The sequence below is a fragment of the Ovis aries genome, chromosome 18, assembly GCF_016772045.2.
Source record: "Ovis aries strain OAR_USU_Benz2616 breed Rambouillet chromosome 18, ARS-UI_Ramb_v3.0, whole genome shotgun sequence".
Lineage (NCBI taxonomy): Eukaryota > Metazoa > Chordata > Mammalia > Artiodactyla > Bovidae > Ovis > Ovis aries.
Genome location: NC_056071.1, coordinates 46,086,040 through 46,095,469, shown reverse-complemented (window position 1 = coordinate 46,095,469; position 9,430 = coordinate 46,086,040). Strand labels below are relative to the sequence as shown.

The window sequence follows — 9,430 nt, the reverse complement described above, 5'->3', positions numbered from 1 at the left end:
TATTGTACCGAGTTACAGACCAAGTACACCATGAGTTCTTCATTAAGAATTTTCAGTTATGTGAGCTAGTTAGGTTTTCATTCCGGTTTGGCATTCAACATGGGTTGTCTCATGATATCAGGTAAAGGAGGTATTATCATCCTGATCTTACAGATGAGCACAATCTGAGTATGGAGATTACCTTGCCCATTATCACCCAGTGAAGAAAACAGAGCTACATCTGCTGATGGCAAACTCCATGCTCTTAACAGTTAAACTGGTAGATCTCACACCTTAAGTACTTTAGAAATACCAAGGTTCATCCCAGACCTAATGAATCAAGGTCTCTAACATGGAGCTTAGAGAATATGCATTTTCATAAGTTCTTGGGTGATTCTGTTGCAGGGCTGTGGGCCACTTGTTAAGAAATGTTTGCTTTGGAAACAGATGTAATTTCAAGGATACAGCTGGCTGCCTGACCTTCTGATAATACATCCTTATTAAAAACCCTTGCTTCTGGAAAATAACACCCGAAGCCTTGTCAGTGAGGTAAACTACAAATCAAAAGAAATCCTTTTCTGAGAAGAGCTCTATTGGGAGAGGTGAGGAAAGTCAGAAAAAAAGAGTACTAGGCTGAAGGGAGAAGCATTAAGAAATGGGAACTTGAAAAGGAGGTGGTGGGCAGAGGTTTGAAGCTCTGTTTCACCAATTATTACCTAAGAAATTTCTTTTGGCTTCATTAATTAGGTTGTGTGTGTTTAAGTTCAGATTCCACACAGAGTTTATATAGAGGGAGACCTGAGAGTCTATTGCAAAAGATGTGCAGACATTTTCTTGATTTGCTAGTTACAGTGGCTCACTAGACATGAAGGAGGATGTTTAACTTAATTATTGACTTTGAATAGACATTTTGCCACTGCTAATAATATTAGGTAGATTAATGAATTGTTCAAGGGTTATAGAGACAGAAAGAACACTATTGAGATTTACTGTTCATCAATATTTGGACAACCTTTCCTAGAAGAGTCTTGCCAGTCACATGTATTATTGTAAAATATTTTCCTGCTTGCCTACGATGTCTTAGAATTTTTTCTCTCTCTCTCTTTAAATGAAGTATTAGTTGTCTTTTGATACAGATATTATTGTGAAAGTCAGAACTTTTTCTCTACATGCTATTCTACAGCATCTCCATAGTATGTCTTCCTCCAAGTGGACTCTGATACATGGTAAGTCTTTCTTAAATTTTTAAGGCTGGGAGCACTGGAGGTCATCATCTGTGTCTGGTCTGGGCATGTAGATGCTGAGGAGGGGCATAGAGTCAAATTCTACTGCAGAGATACTGTGCTCGCCGATGGCATTCCCTATTTCTCATTTTCTTTTATATTTTTTGTCCAATCAAAACAGAAGACTTGAATCAGTCTGGCTTAAAGAGGTATTTATTTTTAGAGTTTTAAGCTCATTATTATTCCAAAGAATTTTAGAAGCGTGCCTGTAGTCTCAGCCTTAAATAAGTATAATATTTCCAGCTTTAGGCCAAAAAGATTGCATTTGATATATGTTTTGACAATAGTTAAGTTCATCATCAAAGTGAATGTTTTACCAAAGGGCTTTTAAAAGCTATAACTCCTTTTGCAATGATGTTTTTCTCCACCCAACAGTTTGACAAGCAGGTGTCTTGATATTTTTGTTTGAACTGGTTGCTTCTGTTCACATGCTTTCTCAACTATATCGTCATTGCAGAAACATCATCCTTTTTCTTATGGGTAAAATCAGTAGCTGTATTTTGCTTCCAGAAGTACACTTACTATAGTACCCCATCTCTAGATAGTCAGCAAAGCAGTAAATAATCACTTACAACATTATCTCAGCATTTGCCTCGCTCTTGGAAGCCATGTAACAATCCTGAACCTCTCTGCTTTCTTTTAACACCAACAAATGAAATGTGTTCAGTGAAAAGCAAGATACTCATCTGAATATGTGGAAGAGGTTCTTATGAGCTCACAGGTGTATGGTGCAATAAGAGAGCAGCTTTGTGATACCTTGTTTTTAAAGCACACACCACTGTAACAATTATGTGATTGCCTATCAGTCATAACAGTTAAGGACCTAACTTGTCTGATATGGCACGCTGGAATAAAGAAGGGATGAGCAAGATAAGATTTGCAAGACATAACCCTTCTAATGAAGCGTTTTTTTCAAACACTGATATGAATATGTTATCTCTATTAGTTGTTGAAAATAAACTGGGAATATATCACAATTTTTTAAAATGTATTTTCTATATTGTTCTCCAGGAGAACTCCTTGCTTTTTCATTTCTCAAGCCCAAACTATACATTCAGCATTTTCCAATCATCACTGTTAAATTGGATGGGGCATCAAAGATTTTCAAATATGATCCTATCTTGGGGTATTGTGGGAGAAGATGACCTCAGAAACTCTACCCTGAGAACACCGAGGTTCCCAGTAAGAGAGAGCGTGGACATTAAACTGATACATTTTATGTTCCTCCATAAATCATGTTTCATTGCCCTGTCTCACCCTGAGGTGAGGCTCATCACCAACTTCTAGGCCATGAGAAAAGGCTTGGAAATAAGAGGAGGCTGTGGGGGTGGGGGTTGCACAGAGATTTGTCAAATTCTTTTTCTCCTGCCTCAATATAGCAATGTGTGCACGCTCAGTTGATCAGTCACGTCCGACTCTTTGCGACCCCATGAACTGTAGCTGCCAGACTCCCATGTCCACGGAATTTTCCAGGCAAGAATACTAAAGTGGGTTGCCATTTCCTACTCCAGGGGATTTTCCCAACCCAGGGACCAAACCCACGTCTCCTGCACTGGCAGGCAGATTCTTTACCACTGCACCACCTGGGAAGCCATCACAGGCTAAATCTAACTGCATCCCTATTACACTAGAGGAAAAGCACAGGACTTGAGTCCTTTAGTCTTAGCAATACATCAAAGGCTAATCAATCTGAATGACTCAAGTCCTGTGCTCTTTGTCTAATGTAACAGGGAGGCAGGGTGTATGGAACGTTTTTAATGAGTGAGGTTGACCTTTGTCAAGAAATGCAAAAGACCTGAGACAGAGCCATAGAAAAATTTACCAGCCCGAGGAGATCCTGAGGGTCACCAGTCTAGAGCCACTGGATTCCCTCTGGTCACTGAGCCAAGAGGCTCACCAGGAGGCTGCCTGCTGTGGCAAGGCCAGGTCACTTCTTGGCAGAGGCAGAGTCTTGGCAGAGACCCCAGACTGGGAGGCTATATGAGGACCCCTAAGACCCCGAGAGGGCTGTAGCCCACAGGAGTTGAGGCATGACCCTCGCCAAGCTGAGAAGTCAGATCACAGGCTCCGGAAGCTGCAGATTGAAACAAACTGCAACCAGGATCATCCCAGTGGACAAATGCCCTCTTCCCAGAGATCAAAGGGCAGACGGGACCCCTTTCCCAAGGACCCCACCTCATTCCCTCCTCCATTAGGACACAAAGCCTCTCCCAGTTCACTCTAAAGCCACTTTTAAGATAACAAAAGAGGAAAGGGAAGCCAGCGAAGAGACTATTGAAACATGTTTAAATAAAAATTTGAAATTCTCTGAAAATGGCTAAATTATCAGCTCAGCTGGATGTTTGAACAGTTATTTAATTTTTCCTCCCAGCCAACCAGCTGGAAGGGGCTTGGTTGGTCAGATGAATTAAAACAAAAAGAACAGAATGTTTTCTCTGCACATCGGAGTTAAGAGTTCAATTTGCCACCTTGCTATAGCTTTTAAAAATAATGAAAGAGCAACAGTTCAGCTATTCTTAATCATGCTGAGATTATGTGTAGAACTATAAAGCCTAGAGTTACAAGGCATTTGAAGGTATTTGAAGCCCACAATCCCCCCACCCTGGTTCTGGAATCACTGCTTGGAAAATACTCCTTTTTCCTTATTTTGCTGTGAAAATAAAATGTTTTTTTTAAAAAAAAAAAAAAAAACTCCTTTAGTACCTTCTTAAATTCTTCCAAGGATGGAAATGGCCATCACTGAAAAAAGCACAAAATATGTCTTACTGTACCATTTTTCTAGATTCCACATAGATGCATTCCTATATGCTAATTTTCTCTTTTTCACTTACTTCACTCTGTGTGACAGTCTCCAGGTCCATCCACGTCTCTGCCTGCATATGGCACGGTTTCACTCCTTTTTATGGCTGAGTAACATTCCACTGTGTATATGTACCTCATCTTCTTTACCCATTCCTCTGCTGATGGACATTTAGGTTGTTGCTTCCATGTCCTGGGCATTGTAAATAGTCCTGCAATGGACATTGGGGTGCATGTATCTTTTGGAATTATGGTTTTCTCCAGGTGTATGCCCAGGAGTGGGATTGCTATGAAGCAGATGGCTGGTGAGGGCCTACTGTATTGCATGGGTGGGGGGCGGGGAAGGAGGGGTACAATCTGTTTGTAAGACATGTATTAAGGTCATCTTAAAAATGCACTCCAGTATACATTAGGTGAGACAAATATTGTTTGATTCCACTTACACAGGGTACCTAGAATTGTCAAATTCATAGAGTCCAGAAGTCCATCAATAGATGCAATGGGCCAGAGGATGGGGGTGGGTGGTAAGGGGGGATGCGGAGTTAGTGTTTAATGGGGACAGAATTGCCATTTAGTAAGGTGAGACGGATGACGGTGAGAGTTGCATAACAACATGAACGCACTTGGTGCCATCAAAATGTACAGTTAAATATGGTTAAGATAGTATGTTTTCTATGGTATGACTTTTCTGCAATTAAAAATATTTAAAAACATCTTTCTTCTTTTCAGTTGAGATCTGATCTTTTTGTATTTCCTTTATCCATTGCCCTTTGCAACATCTTTAGGACATCTCTTTTTTTCCCTTTCCATTACCTTTCCCTGGGATGTAAATTAGCAATTACTTACTCTCATAACAGAGTCTCAGGTCATAAATGAGGGCAGCCAGTAGTTTAATCTGTGAGAGATTGTGATATCATCTAGTTCGTCTGGTAACCACAGCAAACCACAGAGGAAGAAGTATAGTTTCCTATTCATACTGACTCAGGTTTTTTTTTCTCAGAACTAACAGACTTCAAAAAATAGGTAAAATTATAACCCCAATCTTGGTAAAAATTCCAAAGGTAATCAGAAATCTTACTTTTTAATATCTAAATGAAACAAAGAACAACTAAGCCAATATGTGTGTGTCTTGAAGTAATCTGTTGAAACAGGAAGATTCAAATTGCAAAGTCAGACAACTTGCAACAACATAATACATTTGTTTATTTAGTTAATATTACAATGGAAACAGGTTAAGAGCACTAGATCTGTGTCCCCAGAAGAGGATAATGATCACGACTTTTATTTGTAAATTTCACTGTCCTTAACTATTAAAAATCTATTTTCCAAAGGAGTAATAATATGCATGATTTTTAAATGACAGATCTAAACTTTCAAATTTATGACCAAAAGCATGTTTGTTCATTAAATAAAACTTTAAGGGACATTGTAACTCTTGGTTACTGCTTTCAGGAAAGCACAATGTTCTTGAAGCAAATATACACAAAACATCTTTCCATAGTGATTTTCTACCATTGTGTATCATGTTAATGAAGGAACCTGAGAACCCGAGATGTTGAGAACTCCTGAGTGTTGTAATACACTCTGGTTTACTGAAACAGTCAACCAACCAACATGTGTTTAATGCCTACTATGTAGAAGCCAGCATCCTAAAGCAACCCAGGTAATACAAAGAAGTAAGATTATTGGTCTTTGCCCTGCTCAGGCTTCCAGTGAAGTTGGTCAGACAAAACACAGACCCAAATTAATTTACTTTCAATGTCTTCAAAAGAAGTGCCGGTGTTACCTAGATTGTATGTGAGAATCACCTATGCTGAGAACCTAGAAGAAACAGGTACATAAGCAAGGACATCCTCAGTGCCTACTAAAGTCTGTCTAAATCAGGCTGTGGAGTTCCAAGTTTGAGGGCAGGCTGTTTGAACCCTCATATCTAAAAGCATTCTAGCCAGTCTCACACCTGTCACTGTTAGTGACTGTGTTTGGCAATTGCTTCATGGACTCATGACAAGGGTGCAAGATAAATGTATCTAGTATGTGAGTCTATTTTGATTTGAATATAGTGTATATATATATATACTGAATACATACATATATATTCAAATCATATATAGGGCGATGTTGAAAGCTGGGACTTTCCACTCTGCATGGGAGGAGGCTAAACCACATTATTTAAAACAAGAGACTACATAAGAAAAGTAGGGACAACTCTGCAAACTTCACTGACGACAAGCCAAAACAGAAAGGCTAGAGGAAAGAATCAAAGAAGAGGGCCTAGCAAAAAGGAGAGGTTTTGAGGGGACCTTGGGGGTCCCCTGCCGCCTCTGGGCGGGCCCCACCAATATCCTGAAGAAAAGGCCCTGGGCTAGGGCAAGTAGAGAAAAGGAAAGCAGAGACCACATTTTTCAAACACCACAAATAAATAAATAAATATGTTAAGCAAGAGAATAACTTATTAGGCACCGCTTGAAAGGCAGCAGCCCTCAGGGGTCGGGCAGACCGCACCCTCTAGCCTGCAGGTGGCGGTGACATGGTCGGGATTGGCCGAGACTGGGAAGGCATCACCCGAGGTCCCCGCCTGGTGCCTGTTGTGACTCTTGGATGGGCACCTCCAGGAGCTAGGGTGAGGGAGAAAGCCTAGTGGAGCTGCACCCGCGCTCCCGGGCGTCCCCCGGGGCAATCGCACCCTGTCCCGCCTGGCCTAAGGCAGACGAGCGCCCCGGAAGTCCCCCTGCGCTTGGTCTTTGAAACCAAAAGCGCCCTTTGTGAACCAGGCGAGAGGGTGACTTCCATTACAAGCCTTCCTCCCCCATCAAACCCCGGAATCTTTTTTAAAACCCCTAGTCACTTGTTCTCAGCTCCTTTTTGCTCCAAAGAGGGGGTTTGGATAGGATCGCAGAATGCCTGGGGCTCGAAGCGCGGGACCGATTTTACTAAGCACCTGGCTCCGCTCTGGGTGGATGGGGAGTCGGGGTGGGGGGAGGTTTGGGGATGGGATGCGCGCACCTTCCTTCACTCGAGAGTGAGAGGAAAGACCCGCTGCCTAGATCCTTTTCCAGTCCGAGTTCCCTGAAAAGAGGGCTGCGGAGAGGGAGAGCGAGGGTTCTCCAGGCTCCGCTAGGGGCATCAAGCAGAATCCCGGCGAGCGAGGGCCGCCGCAGGGCGCCGCTGAGGGCGAGCTGTGTTTTCCCGAGGGAAACCTGTGGCGGTAACCGTGGCTCAGCTTAAACAGAAACAACGGCTGGCGGGGCTGAGGGTCGGGCCGAGTTGGAGACGTTTATAAGTTCACCACCTGCACCTGCGGGACCGGGCGGAAAGAAAGACCGAAATTGCCTTGGGTGGGGGGAGCACAGAGGGATGAAAAATGCAAGCGCAAGGGAGGAAGAAGCGGAAGAGGGGCCCGCTAGTCTTCCAGCTTATAAGCAAAGCTCCGGGTCCACGTTTGTCTCGCGCCTTTCCTGGGTTTCCACCCGAAGCGCAGTGTCCTGGCCCCGCTTTTATTCTCGCACCCCGACGCCTGGGGTCCTTTCGCCTCTCGCATCCGGCCTCCCTTTCTCCTCATTCTCCCCTTCTCTGGGCTCAAGGCTCCCCGGTTCGGACCCGGGGCTCAGAGGGTCGTGATCCTGGACGTGCAGGTGCCATTGCGGAAGACGCCGCCTGACTCCAGGTTCTCGGGCTGGAAGTCCTCCACGCTGTAAGCGCGGCTCTTGAGGGCCGTGGCGTAGTAGTCGACCGGCTCCTCGGCGGCGTTGTCCATCCAGCTGAGGCAAAGGATGCGCTGGAAAGAGCGCTTGAAGTTGTCTGAAAGGAAGCCGTAGAGGATGGGGTTGGCGCAGCTGTTGGCGTAGCCGAGGATGACCGACAGCTGGCTCACCGTGGCGTCGTCCTGCTCCGCGAACACGTTGACCAGCTGCACCACATAGAAGGGCATCCAGCAGATGACAAACACCATCACCACCATCATCACCATCAGGGTGATCTTGCGCTCCGAGCGCTTGCGCTGCTGCCAGCCGGCCTTGAGGGCCACCATGCGCATTTTGGCGATGATGAGCACGTAGCACAAGCAGATGGCCCCGACGGGCAGCAGGAAGCCCATGAGGAAAGTGTACAACACGAAGCCCACCAGCCAGCGCTGGGCGGGCTCGGGCATGAGCATGTTGCAGGCCACCGTGCCGTCGCTGTTGGCCGCCGTGCGCGAGAAGACCACGATGGGCAGAATGACGAGCAGCGACAGCACCCACACGCCCAGATTCACCACCTTGGCCACGGTGGGCCGGCGGTAGCGTGCGGCCTTGATGGGGTGCACCACGGCCACGTAGCGGTCCACGCTAAGCACGGTCAGACAGTAGATGCTGGTGAACATGTTGACTGCGTCCACGCTGAGCACGAGGCGGCAGAGTAGCGCGCCGAAGGGCCAGTGGCGAAGCAATGTGGAGGTGACCAGGAAAGGCACGCTGAGCATGAGCAGCTCATCGGCGATGGCCAGGTTGAGGATGTAGATGTTGGTGGCCGTCTTCATCTTGGCGTAGCGCAGGATCACGTAGATGACCATGGAGTTCCCGCAGAGCCCCACCAGGCACACCACGGAGTAGATGAAAGAGATGAGGATAGCGCTGCCCTGGCCTTCGCTCAAGGTCCCGTTCTGGGACGCGTTTCGCCCCGGTTCTTCCATCCCGTCTGCAGCGCCGGCCCCGGGGCCCCTGCCGCCGCCGCCTTCGCCGCAGCTTCCTGGGCTGGGGCTAGGAGAGGAGGGAGAGGAGGCGGTGCCATTGGGGAACATCTCAGCTGATGGGGGCCGGTGGGGTTGCCGGGGCTAGGGCGTTCTCCGGGCGACCCCCGCCGCTGGCGCCCTCACTCGGCACCCCGGCGGTCCGCCCGCAGCTCCCAGTCACCCGGCGCCTGGGGGAAGCGCTCGGCGACCGCAGGAAGCGCAGCTCCACCGCTGCCGGCGGAGCGCATCGCCCGGCGGCTGCCGGTGCGCAGCCGCTCGCCGCTCCTGGGCGCCTGGGCACACGCGAGCGTGGAGAGGGGAGGCCGGGAGACTGGAGCCCCGCGCGGCACAGCCATTAACTGCCGCGGCTGTGGGCTGGCGAATGATTAATAGACACCACCAGCGCGTCAGCAGCTACGAAAGGGAGGGGGGCGGGGGGCGGAGAAAGCGAGGAAGGTAGGCGATAGAGGTGGCTTATCACCCTTCGCCCAATTTTTCCTTCCCAGTTTTGAGCTCCAGTCGACTAGAGCAGCTGCTTCCAAGGTTCCCCTTTACCCATCCTTCAGGGAGACCTGGGGAGTGCCTCCGCTTTCCTGGAGGGTGGGTGAGGAACAAGGCTGTAGATGCTGTCCCATCCCACCGAGCTCCTAGCCAAAGCAAG

The 9,430-nt window shown here is 47.0% G+C and overlaps 1 protein-coding gene across 1 annotated transcript; it reads right to left on the bottom strand.

The window, feature by feature from the left end:
- Window positions 1-5,240: 5,240 nt before the first annotated feature.
- On the bottom strand, window positions 5,241-9,130 carry SSTR1 (somatostatin receptor 1). Its single transcript, XM_012098844.4, has one exon. The coding sequence runs from the start codon at window positions 8,836-8,838 to the stop codon at window positions 7,666-7,668; it is 1,173 nt and encodes a 390-aa protein (XP_011954234.1). The 5' UTR covers window positions 8,839-9,130; the 3' UTR covers window positions 5,241-7,665.
- Window positions 9,131-9,430: the final 300 nt, after the last annotated feature.